Source organism: Platalea leucorodia (genome assembly GCF_965183815.1).
Source record: "Platalea leucorodia genome assembly, chromosome: 5".
NCBI classification, from domain to species: Eukaryota; Metazoa; Chordata; class Aves; order Pelecaniformes; family Threskiornithidae; genus Platalea; species Platalea leucorodia.
Window position 1 is genome coordinate 64811794 of NC_138827.1, and position 21322 is coordinate 64833115.

A 21322-nucleotide genomic window follows, 5' to 3' on the forward strand; every position below is an offset into this window, starting at 1 on the left:
AAAGTCTTACCTGCAATCTAAACCAATCTAATCTCATTCCTCTGAAGTCAAATACCTCTCCATCTTCAACTGCATCAGGGAAAAATACAGAACATAAAAACCTTTAGGAAAACAACTACAAATTCAGATACACTACATCAGACCTTCTAAAAAAACCCCAAGTACTCAAGAATTACTTAGGTACTTTTTAGTAAGTAAAAGTACTTTTTAAATTACTCATGCTTTTACCTAAGAATTGCAATTCAGCACAGCGGCACTAATAGGAATTAAAGTATCTAGATGAAAACATGTGTAATATGCTTTCTAAATTAAAAGGTAGAATTACTTCCCAATAACATTCTTCAAAAGCTCTATCTGTATAGAGCTGCCCTGAAAAAGGGACACACAACAAGAAGCAGATACTGTAACAAAAGAGAAACAAGGGAACAAATTCCATTTATGCAAGTTATCTGCTTCTACTGATTGCATGAAACAAAAAGTGATGAAGCTTTCCAGAGGAACCCACCATTCTGTTACAATATTCCCAAGTTCATTTAAACTTACCTTGTTTCACGCTTAGTGAAGTCATTGTGTTTACAAAAGAGGACATGATGATTGATTCATCCTCTGGGCACACTGAGAGATTCTAAAATAAATGTTGTTGCTATTATTATTTCAAACTTGGTTTAAGAAACAATGTCAATAGTCATGCCCAATTTAACAGCTATACTCTGAAATGTACAAAAATTTAAAGAAGGTAACTTAATCAATGGAATATTTCAAATACTGCTATTTAACAACTTTCACTTTTTAATTCATTCGTTGATGACAGATACCTAGAAAAGCCTGCTTCCAAACCAACATCTGCTCAAAATGGAAAAGTCTGTCAGTAAATGTGCCCACGCATTTTCAGGCTGTAGTCATTTACAAAATGGACATCAAACATTTTCCTGTTATGTAACAGGCATTGAACATTTTTCTGATCTCTACAGGCACCTCATCTGTCTGCATAGAAAATTTGGCCAAATGGAGCCCACATCAGCATCATTTTGCTTCCCACAAAACCCTCTCTCAACACTTTTTTTACTAACATTGATTTGACTGATTTATGCCACCTGAAAGATGGGCTATCAAGTTTTCAAATTTTACAAAATGCAACCATTCATGAAAAAGCAGTTTCAGCAAGTGATAAGATCATGTTTCTATTAAATAATCCAATACACAAGTTTCTCATAATTCTAGCTATGACTGACATGCATTTTAACCTCAAGGCTGAAAAAATTCAAATTATCACTCAATCATTTGTCTAGTCTTGTGCTTGATACCTGTTATGAATTAATTACAACTGAAATTCAAGCCAATTTTTTTTTTCCCTCATTTCAGTTTGATCCTAAGGATTATCCTATCTGAACACAGAACATTTGTGCCACTTGTACAGCATTTAGAAGTCATTCGCTAAATCTAGGAAATCATCTCCCAGGAATCGATGACAAATCTCAAAAATATTTCACTCTGTCACACTAACAAATCTGTTAACATATAAGTATATAGAGTTATCACAACAGTGAAATGAACTGATATTTAAACTGTTCAAATAGTTCATTTAAATAAACAGTAAAGAATGTCAGTTTCACCTTCGGGTAATTGATGTAATGCTTGAAGTGTGAAATTAATTTTTGAAAACAAAAAAGCTTGCAATACAAACTTGTCCAGTTTGAGTAGTTAACTAGTACAAAATTTGGGCTCCATCTAGTGGTCACTAGGGAATAAAATCAAAACAGTTCAGAAAGTCTATCATTTCTTTGTCAGCCTAAATAAGAAAAATAATTTCTGCAATGCTCTTTCACTGGCAGTATCCATTTCATTGTCTCTAAACATAACATTGTTTAGTAACATTTAAGTATTCATATAGTAACCAAAAGTACAGCTCTAAGTCCCAGAACTAAAACAGCAAGTTAATTTGCCTTATTCCATGATGTTCATCAAAATCCATAAACCAGGATGCATTTCATAAAGTAATTTTGGACAAAAAGCACTTTTTAAAGTTTGCATTTGAGAACCCAAAACCACAGCCTTGCCATACCTGAACAAGCTCATTTAAGACCACTGCATCAAAGCCGGAGAGATACTGTACATAGTATCTCTGCATCACAGGTCCATATTTTCGCACATGTGCTCTGAGCTCCTCCATGTAGAATATTAGCTCAGCTATGTGTCTGGGCAAGAAGACAAGGAAAAGCTTACAAATATGAAACACCCACAATATTAAAACCAATTTCTATCAGTGGAATGCTTCTCAAGGGGATTTCCTCCTATACCTTGCTCTTAAAACTATTAATAGGCAATTTCTATATGAAAATATTTGTTCACATTGGAAAATGAGTTTACATAGGTAATTTTCTCTGCAAGGTAAAATCCACTCAACAGGAGATAAATTAGCAGGAGGATGCCCTCATCCTAATCCTCAACGGTTTGTGTAACTATATACTTATTTTTTTGAAGAAGCCCTTCTATAATGCTCAATTTGAAAAAAAAAAATTCTCAAAAAGTGGTTAAATCTGAAAAATACAATTTTAATAACTGCTTTTCTGTTGGGTTGGTTTTGGTTTGTTTGTTTGTTTTTAAAACCATGAGGATGGTTAAATTCTTGCACAGGTTGTTTCAGAGAGGCTGTGGGACCTCCATCCCTAGCACCTAGCCCAGTGAAGAAAACCCAAGGTTTTCCTACTGCAGCTGTAGATTATATCTAGCCTTGTGATTGCCACTCGTTGTTTAAACTCCTGCAGTCAATGCACACACTTTCAGTTCAATCTTGTGTTCAATAATCTTGAGAACAACTCAAAGACAACTAGTGCCCTTCTGCCTATCCATATTCATAAATATCTTAAACCCATTTCTCATTTTTCCCTTCCGTTTATGATGACACTAATGCTGTATCATATAAATAAATCTTCTCTGATTTCAAAGACAGTGTTGCTACAATACAGGAGACATTCTACAAATCAACAAATCAAGCTTTTTGACAGTTCCCCCCCCCCCCCCCCCCGATTTCTTCAATACAAATCAGTAACACTGAAAACACATTGATAAAGCTTTTTTTTTGTTTTGCTTTCTCAAAGGAAAAAAAAATGCCTGAAGTTTTTATAAAATTTTTTTTTATAAATACATTTTCCAGAGAAAACAAACTTTCACCAATGTGCTTCAGATCCTGGGATTCCCAGGTAAAGATTTCCTGAACAGTCCCAACTCTTCCATATAGCTATCCTTTCCCAAGATTCCCTTGCCTTCAAATGCATTTCATCTGTGAAATTCTCATAAATATTTAAGGTATCACACTAAAAATTGTTAACATACTTATCTATGAAATCATCTGCGCTCTTCTTTGGCATATTATCTGCATGACGAAGAAGCCAAATAATTTCATCACGAGCAAAGGATAATGCCATAAATACAAAAAGTGCCTGAAAAAGAAAAGTTGTTCACAAGCTTATAGATATGCACAACAGTTGGACACCTTGTGCACACTAAGAGGCAACTGGTCTCTAAAACCAAAGAATCTTAAAACCTAAGTAGGTTTTCTCTCAAAGTGTGGGCTTTTTCCCCCCCGAACAAACTAAATGTCTTACTATCACTGAGAAACAAAAAGTAAGATTGAATAAATGCAAAACATAAGAACTGTAATTACCTTGGGACCCAACAGGCCTGGCTGATCAGACAGGACAGTAGCCAGTTCTTTGAGTGCAGAACGTAAAAACTTGCGTCTCTCTCTGTGCATTGAACCACTGCATCAAAAGAACAAACTGAAACATCATCCACTGTGCTAACCACAGAACATTTGATTTTTCCAAACACTTAAGTCCAAGCGTAGGCAGCTCATATATACCAACTTCAGTATCTTGAAAAATGTGGTTCAATTAAAATTGGCATCCCCATCACCAATGCTATATATTCCTGAAGTACAGTTAAATTTAAAACCCAATTTCTCTGCCCCTGCTCTGTGATCTGCATTTGACTCCACTAAAACATTTATATTTAATTTGCATTCACATTAAGTAATTAGACAAAAAGAAACTGGAGAGTAAACTAAATGCTTCCATCCTGTAAATTTGAAAAAAACTTGGGATGTTAAATTGATAATGGCATTAAGCCAACCCAGATTTAGAAGAACAATCAGTACATGATCGCATTTGAATGTGCACAGCTAATTCAGAATTCAGCGAATCCTGTTTATACATTCTTTATAACTTTGTTAAGAAAACCAACACTAAAATCTGTCAGGAAAACTTTGCAGGACACTTACGCATGTGAAACTGCAGCTTCCTTGCACTCTCTGATGTCATTAATACGCTTGTTGTAGCTGCAAGTAAAAAACAATGCAATACAGTAATAAGTAGCACAACTTAGCAGGAGCTGAGTCGTACTTGAGAGGAGCCATAGCAAGCAGGATACAGCAAAAAGCTCACAGAAGACTTAATTCCCTGATCAGAGCTAAATGCTAAAACTGGATACCCAAACCAAAAATAATCTCCACTGCAGTGCTCCTGGTGTTTGCTGGTAGAGATTTCAACTTTGTTTTTGTCTGCGTTTTCATATGATATATTGCAAAAGCAGTGGCAGACAGCTGCAATTTTTCAACCAAACTCTGCATTCATGACATCATTACTCTTCACTAGGTTAAGATTTGTGGGCGAGATCATTAATTTTAACTTTTGCCATTTTAGAGACTGATTCACCAGACTTTTTCAGAACGGAGATAAAAAAAGGCATGATGGTTACGAAATCAGGCTCCTGGAAGTTATGCATTAAAGAAACAGTCAAGATACTAAGCAAAAATGTTTGTGTATTGACTATCCTCAAGCAAAACTTACATGAAGTAGAAGTAACATTTTCAAAACAGTTCTTCAAGAAATGGTGCTTTTTTAAGAGAGGTTCTAAAAGGAGAAAAAGAGCACAAAAAAAACTTACCCTCGTATGTTTACAAACAAGTCTTCTGCAGCTTTGTGAATATGGAATACTTCATCTCGAAAGAGAGCCAAGCAAGAGCTGCTTTGAAGTGCAAGTTTCCAAAGGTTCAAAGCTGTAGCATCACTATTTAGGATTCCATGGCACAAAATAAATCCAACTTCAAAAGTTTATATTGATGTGTGTCACAAAACAGAAGCACAAAGACAGTAAGAGAACAGTAAGATTATTACGCATTTTCTCTTAAATAGTTCATCGATAAACTGTTTCATGGATAATATCGTTTTATACATGAAAAAATACCCCACACTGTTCTAGTGGAAGTATTTTTGTAATATTTTTGTAACATGAATTCCTTAATCCTGACACTACTCAGCTACTTTCATCAGAATTACTAAACCCTTCATTTTTAGTCAGTCTGGAATAAACTGACACAACTCCATTCCGGCATATGCTGAATTCTAACTTCACTGTATGCAAAAGTATGATACATACAAATGAGAGTTAGTCAAGTTCTTTAGAATCTTATTTGAATACAACAGCTTTTCTACAGTACAGAAAAGCAAGTAGTCTTTTAAATGATAACTATTTTTTTTATACAACCATGAGCTGTTTCAGAAGATTTTACTCACAAATGATCCATTTTTCCATTGCATCCAGAGAGAGGTATTCACATGGCATCTGTTGAAAAAACAGGAATTTGTACCAAACTGATTATATAAAAAGACAATATATTTCATAAGAAGTACTTTTTAGGAAAAAAGGTACAAATAAAGCCTTAAATGCTAATGAATCATGTAAGACGCTTCTAATTACTAACAGGGCATTGTTTCATCCCTCTAGAAACTGAGGGTTTGAACATTAAATGAGCTTCCATACCCTCCATATATTTTGTTCAATACCTTGAACAAAACAGTGAACAATTTTTGACAAATGTTTAGCTTCCACAAACATTGTATTTAAGAATATCAAAGAACTAAAGGCTTTTGATGTATGTTAATCACAACCTGACAGCTGTTAACGCTTGAATTTTTTCAGAAAGATGACCACTCATATCACAACTGAGGGAGCAAAAGCAAAGGGTAAAAATTTTAAAGGAAGTATCAGGTCTGATTCTCAGTCTGTTGCCCCACAAACATCTGAGACAGTACACAGGATTCCTTCCGTCTACACTGCAGAAGTTAACATTGCTTCCTTTCATCTTTTGACTATCAAATACTGGAAATGAAGGCATGAGGTAACCAACAGAAGCTTTAATTAATGTGAGAAAACTTCTCTCCCATACTAAAGTATTCAGCTCTCCCAACTAACCTATTTACATCTCTTATTAAAAGCCACGTGAAGGTAATCAAATAGAAAACAAAACATCTCTACATTATTTTATGGGAAACCTTGCTTAACTTTATCATATAATGCAAATTAAAAGGCCATACTGTGTCAGATTGTGCAGGATTAAGCATTGTACTGGGGGCACTGATGAGGCTCAGTAGTTGTGCGTTTCTCCACTGGTCAGCTGAGAGATTTCTTCGAGGATAGACCATCTGGAGTGAAATCAGAGCATCTGAAAGGGACTAAAAAGGAGAGCAATGATTAGTTTGAATATGTCCTCAAGGCTCAGTCTTGAATAAATATCCAAGTTCTTTACTTCGTGTTGTGAACTGTGTATTGACACTGCTATGCTCCAAGCACAAGAGACACTACTTTATCAGTAGTGCTGCTTTCTCAGCATTATTACTAACAATACTCAAAACATTTTATTGAACTAGTTCTGAAATTAAACTTGAGGTTAAAACCCATTGCATCTAGTTTATTTCACATATAAAAGACTATTCCAGGCTAAGGGAGGGATGAAGAGAAGCAGAAGGTTTTGATTTTTTTTTTTATTATTTTTTAATTAAGAGTTATAGAACTCTGAGTTCAGAATTAGAGGACATGAAAAAAAAATCAATAGGGGACAACAAATCTGTCATGTATAACTGAAAGTTGCTCATTATTTATTCAAGCATCCCAATTATTGTGTTATTCCCTTCTCTGACACTTCATTTAGTAGGTCCTTCCCTCTTTGCTAGCAAATTATAATTATTTTGAGCAGATACTGTCTACAAGAGCATCTGCATAGCAGATTAAGCTTATCCAAGTACGTGCTGTCCCACACCTTCTCCCTGGTTTTTTGCACCAATACTGGTGCTTGTATGAGTCCTCAGGGAGCCAGGTCTAAGCATTATGGCAGCAAAGAAGGTCACTCACACAAACAAAAACAAAACAAAACAAAAAAGTCATCTGCTGAAGCTAATTTAAAGGACTAAACAACTGTCAGGTTTACTGCAAAGTAGTGAGATGATGGAAGGATAACTTCAGTGTGCAGTTTCCATGAGAGTGTAACCTAAGGATTTGTTTCTATAGCATGGTGCCTGAGGGGATCACTGACCCCAATTTATACCTCTAGCACAGAATAAGCAGAAGAGCAAAAATCAGACTGAAAAATAGTTTTACAAAACATTTCAAAGGAAAGGATTGGTCCATTATTAAATACGAAAGCATAAATAAAAATAATAGTGAAAAGTGAAGCATCTTTGCTAAAATGTATACAAGAGAAGATTAATTGCAAACGAGATCCTTAGCTAAGTAAGTCTTAACAAGACAGGAATCATGCAGAAGAAAGTATAACAAAAATAAGATTACGGCTTATTTAGACAAATGAGAAGTATTCAAAACCATTTCACTTCAAAGCACTTAGAGAAGTAGGTGAAAAACCCTCTGAGCTTCTAGTGACTATCTTCAAAAGTTTAAGGAAATTAAGAAAAATCTCAAGAGGACTAGAGAAGGAAAACACATCTTGTACCTAGACTTCAAAACTGGGGGCGGGGGAGGATGGACCGCAAACCTTAAAAACTTCAGGCAATAACTTAGTATTTAACTTAAACTCCTCCCAAAGATTCCAAAATAGGTTGTTAGGCAACCAATCTGCAAACACCTAGAAAATAACCACTTTATAAATTACAGTCTGTCAGTACCGATCAAACAAATCTAGTTTCCTTTGACAGAGGACCAAGCTTAGTGGACAAACAGGAAGTGATAAACAGGATATACATTGACTTTGGGGAGGCTTCTGTCGTTTTTCCAAGGTATTCTGATATGAACATACAGCCTAGATAAATCATCACAGAATTGCAGCACAACCAGCTGTGTAAGAATAAAAAGCTTAAAAACATTTGTACAGAAAAGGCTAAAGGAATTGGGTTAATTTAACTTAGTGAAGTCAACCGAGCAGGGTACACAACGTCAGCTTTTGAGCATAGGGGATATTATTAAAGAGGCAGTGGTGATCTCCAGCATCCCCAGTTTAAGGGCAATCCAAAGCAAAAACCCTCAGGTTTCAAAACAGAAAAACACATTAATCTAGGATGGTAAACGAAGAAAGAAATGCTTTCGTAGAAACATTAGGAATCTCCTTAATTTCAAGCTACAAACCAAAACACAGATGTAGCTATTATCAGATGATCCACTACTGATTTTTAATCAATTTCAAATCCTTAGTGAATAAAATGGAACCTTACCAATGGGTCTTAGCATTCCTGTATTTCTATAGGCTGTTATTTAATAGGATATCAATCCCCAGCCCCAGACATCCACTATAAGTAAACTCTCCTGTAAAATTTATACCTAATGGCTTTTGACAAAACGAACTCCCGCATATTTACTTTTTTATCTCTGCTTCTCTCAATTAAGGTTACTGTGTTCCTGTGAAAAGTAGTTACATACTTTACTGTGAGGTACAAATTCCTCCATCATTTTCTTTAAAGGATTTTCATAATCCACAATCATCTGGCCAAGGCGTGGATATTCTCTGTCACTAAAAGCAACAACAAACAATTCACTCAGGTGTAGTTAATATTAGTAGTAGTATTATTAAACACACTTCCTACACAACAGATTTTTACCTTGCTCCATGTGTCATTTCATGGGCATAGTTATACAATCCAATGATAGCCTTCCTTTCTTCAATTCGAGACAGCAATATCATTAGAGTTGTGTAGGTTATAATCAAATCTAGGTAGTTCTTTGTTAAATCGAAGTTTACAGTCTAGAGATAAAACACAGTAAATCATCACTCTAAAACGTTCAGAAACAAGTATAAAACATTTTCCTTACCTTTCCACCAATTTTCAGCATTTTTTAGATACAATGGACTGTCTTGATCAAAGTTTTTGTTCTGGTTGCATACAGACTTTGTATGATCTTAATTTATTCACTCAGATCCCCAGAACTGTTTGTATTCATGAAAGCAAGCATGCAAATAAATCTTTCTGGGCTCAAGTGTCATAGGTTAGCTGACAGATCGGAAAACTTTTCTTGGATGTTACTAAGCAGTCAGCAAGTGCCTTGGCCTGTGAATTATATTTTAATAAGACTGTGTAATGTAAAAAAACTAGCGCATATTCCACTGGCCTGGTAAGATCATTCCATAGGATATATACCTGCTCCTCTTTCATAGTATGAAACTAAGTCAGCCAAAATTTAGAATAATGACTAAAACTAGCAAGGTGACATTATGAACATGAGGAAAGAAAGCCGACACCAAAAAGAAAAGGTGTTTGAGGTTTTATTAGGGGTTTTTTTGGTGTTTGGTGGTTTGGGGATTTTTTTGTTTGTTTGTTTGTTTGTTTGTTTTAATGTAACACCTTTAGCTGCTGTTATACTTGGTTTAGCCAACACCAGAAGTGACCTTCTCACAGATCTCTTAGGTGGACAGCAGTTACATTCCCGTTTTGTAAGCCTACATGGCTTAAGCATGTAGATGACAGAATAAACTTGCAGATACAATAAAGGAAAAATTACAGAAAGATTTGTACGCCTGGTAACAGACAATCCTGTTACTGCTGTCCATGTTTAAAATGGTCTTATAAAAGTTAGAGATCTGAAGATTACAGTACTTTTATTTCTCTTGCATTTATAACCAGAGATGTCATGTTCCTTGGACTAACATAAACATGTCCTTCTAATTCTCCACAGAGGACTCTGATTAAAAACATTTTTAAGTGGCATTTTAAAGTTTAAACCCAGAAACTTACAATATCAAAGAAGACTTGGCAAGCATCAATAGTGTTCAACAGCTCACAAACATGGTCCTTGAAAAACAAAGGAATAACTTTAGTTTAAAAAAAACCTCAGTAAATCACTTTACGATGCTTAGTGATGGAGACTGATTTTTTTTTTAAAGAACAGAGCTACAAGTCCAGCTATTTCATTATATAGTGTCATTTCATAAAAAGAAAGACAGAAACCTGATGTGACAGAACAACTGACATATTTGCAATACCTTACCTTAAATTCCATAACATCAACAAAAGTGAAGTAGTATAACGCCAGGTTTTTCAGAATCTCCGATTTTTCTTTCTGGAGCTGAGCAAGCTGTTGCTAAAAGAGAAACATAAACATGCACACTGTTCTTAGAAGAACTTGAGAAGACTGCTGAAAAATAATACCTGTGAAGTGCAGAGTAACCACCAGGCTATGCAAAGAAGCCTTAACATGGTTTTCTAAGACTGAGGTTCTGTGTGTCTCAAATACACACAAGAGTTCTCAGAACAGATCATTTTAACAGCTGCCGACTATACTTTGAAGATAAAAGTCAAATTAGTACACATTAGTACCAAAGTCATATTGTTTAGCTCAGCTAGAGATGAAAATGGGTAGTTAGGAAAACAGTGTTATCATATGTATAATTAGCAAAAGCAGAACAGTACGTGAGCACAAATCAGTATGACCAAAAAAAACCAATGACGTTACTTGAAGTGGGAGAAAAGAAGGTGGCAGGTTACAAACTTTACTACAGAAAAACATTATGCTTTTAAATTCTGAACTTACCAAAAAGAATATCCAGGCAAAGCCACGTTAAGCATGCAAAATAAAATGTAGATACAAACATAAAATACAGTAACGGTTCTTTGACCAGTTCCATATAAACACAATAATACATTCAAACAAAAGCAACAAAATAAAGAAACAAAAAAGAAGCAAAACACTAGCATTAGACACTGGTGGATAAAATGGAAGAGGCAAATGTGAATACAAAGGCATAAAATAGTTCACATGGATTTTTCTTTTAAACAGACAATGAAATATCATTTAATTTCCGTATTTTTCAAAATTTTCTGGAGGAACCAGACAGATCACTTAATTACAATTAAGAACACACACAAAAAAAGCAGCTGTTACTGAACTGCCATACTGTTTATCTATGTATTACAGTCTCACAGCACTGCAAGAATCTAATTATTTAACTTGCAATATCCAGCTACTAATTAAGTCTCCTTCCTGATGTATGAATTGAAATGAGTTAAAGCAGTCATAATACTCAATATGAAAAAGTGCCCTCCAAAAAGCTGCAAGATTTTAAATTAAAGACTGACAAAGTTAAATAGGATTTTCTTCTCAGCAAGAGCAATCAATTATAAGAAAGATTAAATAAATTGTTTCAAATTAGTTAGCTTATTGTCATGAGAGGTTAGAACTGAATGCGCTTCTTCATCTCCCTCTCTTCATAAAGCTGTGCTCTGTATTCTCAGTTTTATGTAAAGCACTAAAATTCCTCTAAATTAAAAAATACAGACTACCTGGACCACTATATCATATGTAAGATAATTTTTGCTTCTTTCCTCTGAATTTTTAGAAGCTATTATGACTTTTAGAAGTGATTATGATTTTTAGAAGCCTTGAGCCATAAGGCTTCCATTGTAGCCAAGGAAGACAGGCATATACAGAGTTACGAGCAAACTGGAATGGCTACATTATAGAATACTCCTGCCTACTTTTAAACCAGAGCAGAGGATTTAACTTTGAAGGTCCAACTTTGAATGCCTGCCCTACATAATATTTGAGTTTCTTTCACACAGTCATTAGCTGGGACTTAAATGAAAAATGGGTGCAAGTACATATACTTATTCTGTAACCTCTCATGCACTAGGTTATTTCCATTTAAACTGCTGCTGTACAAAACCTGTTTTCAAATGTACGTCCTATGAATTGCATTTTTGATCCTCAGTATGAATTTGCTGCTACCTTTCACAGTGTGTACCTTAAACTTTAACTGCCTCGTGCTCAGAGAACGAAGCATCCAGCATCATCATACGCAAAGCCTGGAGCCCCTGCAGGTCTGCACAGCTCCAGCAAACCTCCAGGCCAACTTGCGTCTCTACTCAGCACCTCCCCAGAGGAAAGAGCGCTTTGTACTTTCAGGGCTGCTTCATCTGTCAACAGTTGTTACGATGAACATTCGTCACTTAAGATGCTTGGTTTTAATCTTCATCCTGCCCCTGTCATTTAATCTATTTATTGCAAGTGATTTGTTTTTAAAACACCAAGCAGAAATAGGATTCGCTTCTGTGCAACTAACACAAGCGTGAATTGGATGAATTTGAGGAGATGTTTCATGATTTTTCAGAAACAGACCATATGGTATCGTTCAGAAGTAAGAATAATTCTAGCGCAGAAAGACGACGAAACCAAAACTTGCATTACGACTGCACATACACTTTAACAACTTTTTCCTACTGCAATCCTATCTCACACTAAACGAGGCGCAATGCTAAGGGAGACTATCAAGATTATAGGTTGTTGTACACAACACCTATGTTTGGTATAACAAATAGCAACTGAGGACGTGACAGTTTCAAAGCCACAACACATTTGGGCCACAATCCATGAAGTGGGGAGATATGGCAAATACAGAGACAGTGCTGGGAACTATGCCTGCAAAATAAATAGTCTTTTTTTCAGAAATTCTGTGAAGCTGTACATTAAACAAGAGAATACAGGGGGGTATTCATTACACTCAACCAAGAACTGAGGAATCACTGCTGTGCACTGTTAACTAGTTGCCTGTGTTCCCAGAAATACTGATACTTAAATGATGCTAAAACTTTCATACAGAGTTAAGGTGATCATTCTTTGAACTCTTGAGCATTGAGGGTGTAAGAAAACTCTTTAAAAAAATATTAGTATCAAAGTAAATCAACATGTCAACTGTAATCACTGTTAAATCAGCATGATGCAAACAGTTCAATTCATACAGCACAGCCTGACCAGTGATGTTTAAAAGTACAGCTTAGAGCATGTAGGGTCTTGGATGTTTATTTGCATTTTTATCACTCAGGAATGTGGGTGTAGCTCTTTCCACACCCACTGCAACAAAACTTTCCATTACTAATTTCCTAACAGCTGTTAAGAAATAGCTGGTGCTATATATTTGGTTTGAGGCTTTTTTCCTTAGCCTGCATTTCCGTTTATCAGCAAACATTTCTGTTTCCAATATTCAACGAAAGTTTTAAAATAGGATAAGCGGAAGAAATAACTCTTAAAACATTACTAGCATCAAAAGATTATTTTCACTACAGCTAACCATGCCTTGTTGATTGGTTAGACATAAGTCTTATTTATTCTTAAAGAATGAGGTACAAATTATACCAACAAGGACAATAGTGTTTTTGTTGAATGAGCGGAATTAGATTTAAGATGTATGAAAAGCTGTATATTATTTTGCATAATATAGCAAGATTAAAAAAAATTGAAAGAATTTATCTGAAATCAATTATTTTGTCTATAAACAAAATACCACCTCTCCAATCATATTTGAATATTATTTATAAAACAGGATTTTAAATACCAGAGAGTGAAGCTGACACTTTATCAAGTACATTATCTACAAGAGAAGTAACTGATCTTTACCAAGTTGTCTTGTGCCTTTCCTTCTTCATACTAAACCCCCCAAATCTTTACAGAACTAATTATGTACACAGAGAAAGTACATTAAAAGCAGCGCATTAAAGGAAGCGAAAAACAAATTGGAAAGTGCAAGACAGCCTCACTTAAAGCTTACATGAACACAATGGCTCAGAGACAACAAAGTAATGACACAGATGCTGGCATATTAACAATGTGAATAAATACAAGTTAATATGAAGGCACAGGAAAAATACGAGACAACTAGAAAAGGTTGTTCAGAGAGTTTTGTGTGTGGAAAACCAGAGGATAACTGTAGTTCTGTAACTATTTTATCATATTTAATTGACTGATAGCAGTAGTATGTGAATAAATGTCTTATTTCACGATCTGTGAATATACAGTAGGTAGAGGAATTTTCTCCTTCTTACACCAGTGTGATATTTTTCCTGCAAGTATGGTCATTAAACACTTGTATTTGTTTTCTACAAACTGACACCATAGATATTACAATCTCCTCAGAGAAAACACCATCAACTTAATCTTACTAGCTGGAATACAAGCCCCAAAAAGCAGTATTACAAATTCTGACTGGTAAAATTCTGGGGACAGGGGTAAATCATCACTGTCACTATTCTTACTGTCATTTATTATACTCACTATGCTTGCCTCCTGTAGAGTCTTCAGATGAAGATTTTAAAAATTCAACTCATGTGAACAAAGTTCTGTATCTACAAAATCCATAGCAGAACGGTGGGGAGAGAGAAGGATCTAATCAAATGAAGAAAATGAGGTTTAAATTCTGTAAACTAACTATAGAACAATGGATGTGTCCTTGGTTTTGTTATTTCCAATTAAAAGCAGCTTCTGAAGTGACAGGCTGCATATAAAAAGAGATAATGGAATATTTAACATGTTTACTAAACTAATGTTTCTACTGCAAGATCTATTTTTGGTTTGTTTTCAAGTTTCTAGCACTAAGTTAACTCTTTTGAAAAGAAAATAGTCACCCATGACCCTCCACAACTGTCACTGGCCCCAGGGCTGACCATATTATTAACAATGGCAGACAACTGGAGCAGTGAGGCTCCTCTTTAAAAACTGATCTACCTGTCAGTCATAAGGAACAGTTTCCCCATTCTCTCACTTTCTTTTACATAAATTCATACAGTAATTCCTACATTAGACTTATTATGTATTACTGTATTGCACAAGTTTTGGCCACAGGTCTTGACATTTCCGAGGCAACTGTTTACAGAATAGAAGTCTCGTCTGTGCTATTCTATAGATAAAAATGTTTTGGACATATGTCTCTAGATGCCTTCATCCTTACATTTATGTCATGAAATCATGGAAGACTTCATTTGAAATGCATGAAAACTTATTTTGGAATGCCATCTCAGTAACACTGCTTAACTAAAATACTGTTTAGGTATTAATGAGGGTTTTTTTGTTTCACTTTTTTTCTAATGCCCAAGCTCTTAAATTGTCAATCATCAAATCAAAGAGGATTTCAGTTTTAATGGATGAAGAAAACAGGTTAAGTATTACAAACATTCACTCCGTTGCAGGTATTGCATACGCTATTAAGCAACAAGAGTGAGCACATGACTAGTTGGTTTAGCTTGGCAAGTGACTCATATGGACTGATTTGACTTACAGCAGTGTACTACAATGATTTATTACAAAAATTGATATAAAATAAATTAGTTTTGGATGCTACTCCATCTCAAATTCATGCACAATCGGCGGTTAAGCCATGAATATAAACATCGCTGCTGATAATACTTACAATTTTGAAAAAAGGTAAGTTACATTATGACAGTTCTGTTTGGTGAAACATTTTAAAGAGACTTTAAGATTTCACATTACCTTTTGGAATCTCTAGGAAAAAATGCTCACTTTCAAATGATAGGCTGAAAAATTTTACGTACTATTCTCTGATTATATTATAGCATAAGTCATTTTAAGCTGCAAAGTCAGTCTTATGCAAGCAACAACTGAAGATATCAGACATGATACTGCGTACAAAATCAGAACAGTAGGTGTGGTTGGATCAGAGCAAGGCATTAGCAGAGCAATTTCAATTCTGAATGATTTTTAGTTAAATGTAGATAAAATTTTATTTGTCGCAGATATTTTGCTGTTTCTTCTGAAATAAACTTAGTACATCCTATTCTGGAGCACAAGAAATCTCAACTGCTTGTACAAAGCTGAACAGATACTAGTTACTTGTCGTCTGGCTTTACTCGTGCAGGGGGATCTCCTGTAAACTAAACTACTGCCCTGGTGAGTTTTGGAAAACCAATTTCATTTGCAGTCCCTTCAGCAATGTATGTTCCTTGAGCAGCAGTGAGCAGAGTTGAACAGGCAGCCGTGCAAGGAAAGCACGGCATCCTCTTACCTGGAAAAGATTTTAGTCTTCATGGCCAGGAACCCAGTTAGTTTTGTGGTAGAATATAGGGAGTTGGGTTTTTATTGCTTAAGTAAGCAATAAGGTGTCTGAAAAATCGAGTCTCCCAGACTCGACAGACAGATATAGAACTCCAGAAAGCTGGGGAAAAATATTTAAGTTTACTGAATTTGGGGATTTAAGTTACTTTGCTTAAGCTAATCTTAAGAAATCAGCTGCCATGGGTGTTAATTACCCTACCGTTTCCTCAAAAGTTTTTTAGAGAAAAAGAATTACAAATACATGAAGCAGCACAGCTGAAACCCTGATTTCTCCTTGGAAGAGAATTTTATCTAATTTTATCTATTTAAAGTTATCTTCACTAGCATTGTGCAAATTACAATATTAAAAGCTTCCTTAGAAACAAGCAGACAAACAAATTACATCTTCTTTTTGACACTGTACCCCTTGCAGGGGCTGAAAGGAGTATTTCAAAAAGTGAAGTGTTTTGAGAAAGACTAATTATTGCAAGCACCTATCACAAATTAAAAAGCAAGACTGGTTATAAAGCACATATTTCAATAATTTTATTATAGAAAAAAAGCATTTAATAAAAGCATGCATTAACATGTCTTCTAATAAGCTTTAGCCAAGGAGGTCCAGCCACGCTGTGCCCGCACCACCTCTCCCACATCCAGCTAATTTGCGACGCAACCAGCTCACTATAAAGTGAAACTGTGAAAGACACAGTAAGCAGACCAAACATACATACTGGGATCTAAAAGGAAAAAGCCAACACACCCATGAAGAAAAAGTAAATAAAATGTAAAGTGAACTAATTTACATCTACAGATCTTAACACAGGCAGGCTGGAAATGCTCGCATTGCTTGTACTCTACTCTCATATGATCTTGTTTTCAGTCCCTGCTGACATAATACAGCAGAAAATTATTACAACTTAATCAGGGAAATAATGCCCCAAAATACTATCTCCTAAGAAACGGAATGTATAGTCAATATAAACCATAATGGAATTGATACGAACAATACTGGGAAGATAGCTACTAAAAGATGAAGATCAGCAGTACGCAGAAAACATGGAGGTTTCTCCCACTAACCATTCACTTACAAACTTCCGAGTAATGTTTCGCTGGTCTGCTTACTGCTAAGCAGTGACTAAGCCTTAACTTCTCCAGTAGACATTTAAAAATACAGGAAGTTTTTCTACAGGGCAATTGCTGAGGAGCAATCTGAGTAAAAGAAAAACATATGTTCAAGAAAGAAGGCTGATATTCCCACTACTTCCCATATGTGGTGTTTTGGAAAGCAGAAAGGAGGCTAGCTCCATCACACTAAGACACAGAGCTTTACCTGTGCAGGCAGCAGATTTTTCAGACCCCACACACCATCTACAGAAAACCTACGTCTTTTCTCCCTGCATCTTCAGTTCCCCATCGTGAAGTATTTTATTCTGGTTTTACAATGGCATTAAATGTTAGCATTGACTGAGAAGAGCAATTTTTAGGTGCTACTACATTTTTTTTTGAGTTCTGTATATTCCCTTTTGATTTCTCTGTGGTGAGAACATTGCCTGTACACCTTATAAGAGGATGAGGTCTAAAAAACCTTCAGAAAAATCAGGCTGCTTCTGCGTCGCTTACTTTGGAACTTTTCTTCTGAAGCCAGTCAAGGAAATTCAGTAAAAATAAACGTTACCCTGAGTCAATACTAGCACAATCAGATCACTGATCTGACCAAGAATGATGGTGCTATAAAGCTTTTTGGAAGGCTTCTCCAGTTTAGAAGGCTTTTTCAAAGCAAAGCTTTAGTCAATTTAAAACAAATATAAATACTAAGGCTTCCCAAACACAGAAGATAGATACTCTTTATTATTATACAGCTTTCTTTTCAGATAGGACTCTAAAATGTTTGTTTCTCACTTTGTCAGTCCTTTAATTTTTTTGTTTACATACAGTCCCTCCTTTGCAGGTATTTCGTACACTATTAAGCAGTACTACATTGCTGGCCAACATCATTAACAGTTGATTTAAGAGCTCAGTCTTCAAACTGCACATTTGCAAGGTTATGTGGCTCACATGGTGACTGGAGAAGAAAGGGCAAGTGTAAGAGATCACAGGGACTGCCCTAGGACAACAGGAGAGAGTGAGTTATGAACTAATGAGGTCCAGAGTTATCTGTAATCGATCCTCTGGAAGATGAACTATTCCATTTTATTTTTTAGCCTGGTCAGCAAGGATTCATCGGGCATTTCATTTTTGTTTGAACTGCTCATAAACTTTTACTCTTGCTACAATACTGAAAATCAGCGATTGTCAGACATCGCTGTAGTCTGACTCAGCATGTCAAACACTGAAGGAGGAACAAAACCAGGAGCTGTATTTTTTGTGAATAAAGATGTAAAAGCTATCAATAGCAAACATAACAGAATCACTTGTTTCAAAAGACTAAAAATGCAGGCTTTTCGAGATCGGGCATTTATCTGATTCACTCTTCAATAAAATGCATTGTTCACCTCTGAGACATAAAACACACTAAATGATGGCACCCGAGAAAAACAAACTGCCAGCTAAGAATAGGTCAAAAAATCAAAAAAGCAGGCACCACTGCTTCTCTCACCGAATGGAAGCTTGTTTAGCAACATCACCTACTGACAAGTCAATAGGTATTACTAACTGTATAGATGCACAATGGTAAGCTATGGCAACCGCTGGAATTGAACATAGAAAATCCAAAATGCCTCCCTGAAAGGCTGTCCTGGAATTTTCACTGCAAGGAGGAAGCCCAGGTTATGACTTCTCCACTATTTCCCCTACAATAATCCTTTGTAATATTTCATTAATTGATGTGTCCTTGTTTCAATAAGCTTCCTGCCCTTTCAAATCTCTGATCACCCGTTTCCCTACTGAAGGAACTCACTGGTATGCCCTCCTAATATACAGTGAGCTGGCTGGTGGCCAGTGGGAGGAGGGAGACAAAGGAAGAGCGAGGAGGGGAACACCTTCCTGACCAGGAGCTAGATGCTTCTGCCTTTTTGAAGCTAAGGTTTACAAACAAAAATTTATCTTACATCAAACTAGAACTTTCTCTGCACATGACATGGCTTTTGTCTCACTAGGTATCTGTTATGGGTAAAGGTTTCTTTTGGGACACACAACACACTACAGGAAAACATCTGTAAATAACTAAGACAAGCAAACTGCCGTCAGCTCTGACCTCAGGGAGGGAAACCTCAGCTGCCTACTGTTAGAACTCAAAATCCCTACTTTAAACTGTGCTCATACATAAAGAGGGTAGGCTTTTGATAACTGTGCTTAATAAACACAGGCCTGGCTGGCTCATGGTAAATAAACACAAGGCAATGACAAAACATTATGAGCGTGTCCTGTTTTAGAAACTGTGATTGTCAAAATATATCAAGTTAGCTTTGATCTCTTTCCATAAACTTCACAGTACCAAATCCTTAAATATCTATCATTAGTTAAGCTCCAAATTCATGGTCAACAACCGCAAGACATGTAGACCATACATGCAACTGCATTAAACAAATTCTGTGTGCATAATCTTTCACTTTTAATAGTAGAGCTGCCACTGAAGTTTAGAGAATACAGAAGCATTGACCAAACAGGGTTTAAAGGGTTTACTATTTTTACATAACTTTGATAAAGAATTTGCCATATTTGTTACTAACACAATCAACTTCAATACAAAGATGAGTGATACTAAACAATGCAAAACATGTAAAAATTTTAAAGTGAGAAAGCAATGTTACTGAAATAGTTTCCTCCATAAGGGCAAGTTTTTCTGATTTTTTTTTCATTGGTATTACTGGAGACATTACATAGAAATTCTAGATGGCATTGTAAAAGAAACTAATTATTCCCACTGCTATTACCACTAGCGTTCTGCAGAAACCTGAATGCTTAAAGCCAGCCTAAACCTCTCAAGCACACATGCAAGTAGTTGCATGCAGGGAACATGCAAACCCAACACCTACCTCCACTTCCACCTTTGGAAAGAAATATAAGCAGGTAAAACAAAAAGCTTTCCCTTGACTTTCAAATTGAAACAGAGAAACAAGGGTACATCACCTGTCAAAAAGCCTACCTGTAATCTAACAATCTTCATTATCTCTAAAAGGCTACAAAGTCAAATTCAGCAATACTGGATCACTTAGAAGGGTGAAAAATAATTTCCTACTGCAACTGAACTCACTACATCTGAGGAGGAAACAATTACATTTCTGTATTTTTGTACATCACAAGGTTTCTCCTGACATACTAAAGCAGTCTTTATTCCCACAGGGACTGACCTCATAGGCAAGGGCACCTATACGGTACGAGCATCTGTAAAGTACAAACAGATTTTCACACTTTGCAGTCAGGTGCCTTTTTTTGATCTGCTGGTCAGCTCTCATCACAAATAAAGTTATGCAACTTCCATCTTCTGCAATCAGGCTGGTCACCAAGAATTTCTGCTATCAAAATAGGGCATGATTTTTTCGAGGACTACTTCCCATTGACAATTCTTCGAAATGGAACAGAAAAGAGTAGGCAAAAGGAAAACCAGAAAGTGTCCTACCCTAACAAAACCAATCCAGAATTACAGTATAATAGTCTCTCATTGGAGACAGTTCTTTCTGAAGTATTCTGTCAGACATTTGAATCAACAACTATATTCCAACTGCAACTGTCAGCATCAGGTGCTTTATAAGAATACATAAAATCTCATATATTTGAGCAACAAGTGCTGAAGGGTATTGAGAAAAATACTTATATAGCCATTTAGTTACTTACATTGTTGTTGCGTGTTTCTACTGCCGGAAACTTCCTGACTATGAATTTGACAGCAGATTCCAGGTTTTTGTCAATAAGATAGGATGGTTTGGCTTTGGGGTCACCACATGCCTATAAAAAAATACAATAAAAAATGAAGTAAAAATACAATCACTCGTCTAAAGCTAAGTGATAGGTGCAAATCTGAAGACAAACTAGAAAGATTCTTTTTTGTTTGTTTGTTTTTAGTGAGCAGGTGATAAAATGAAAGGCAAAGTGCAGGGACTGTCACAGCTGAAATATGCAATGGGAAACAGTACAGAGATGCTCTTCTACTGAAAAAGATGCATGGAAGTATCAAAGCAGTTAGTGCAGAACAGCAGTGAGGGAAAAAACTCAATCCTAAAAGAAGGAGGAAAAAAAAATGGTTTCCTTTTAATGCTATTCCTGGTTTGAGGTAGTGTTGTATTCATCT

At 35.8% G+C, this 21322-nt stretch overlaps 1 protein-coding gene across 2 annotated transcripts in view; it reads right to left on the bottom strand.

The window, feature by feature from the left end:
* Positions 1–21322, bottom strand: part of NCKAP1 (NCK associated protein 1) — a 63750-nt gene that overhangs the window by 29591 nt on the left and 12837 nt on the right. The window contains exons 2-15 of one of the 2 annotated variants that reach the window (XM_082312809.1): positions 20869–20979; positions 10267–10353; positions 10014–10070; positions 8883–9025; positions 8704–8794; positions 6375–6512; positions 5574–5622; positions 4945–5101; positions 4280–4336; positions 3665–3761; positions 3334–3440; positions 2063–2195; positions 544–625; positions 11–69 (exon numbers count right to left, since the gene is read on the bottom strand). In XM_082312809.1, the coding sequence (XP_082168935.1) occupies positions 11–69; positions 544–625; positions 2063–2195; positions 3334–3440; positions 3665–3761; positions 4280–4336; positions 4945–5101; positions 5574–5622; positions 6375–6512; positions 8704–8794; positions 8883–9025; positions 10014–10070; positions 10267–10353; positions 20869–20979 (1368 nt within the window). Of the gene's footprint in view, positions 1–10; positions 70–543; positions 626–2062; positions 2196–3333; positions 3441–3664; positions 3762–4279; positions 4337–4944; positions 5102–5573; positions 5623–6374; positions 6513–8703; positions 8795–8882; positions 9026–10013; positions 10071–10266; positions 10360–20868; positions 20980–21322 lie in introns of both variants that reach the window. The other variant, XM_082312808.1, reaches the window with a different exon arrangement.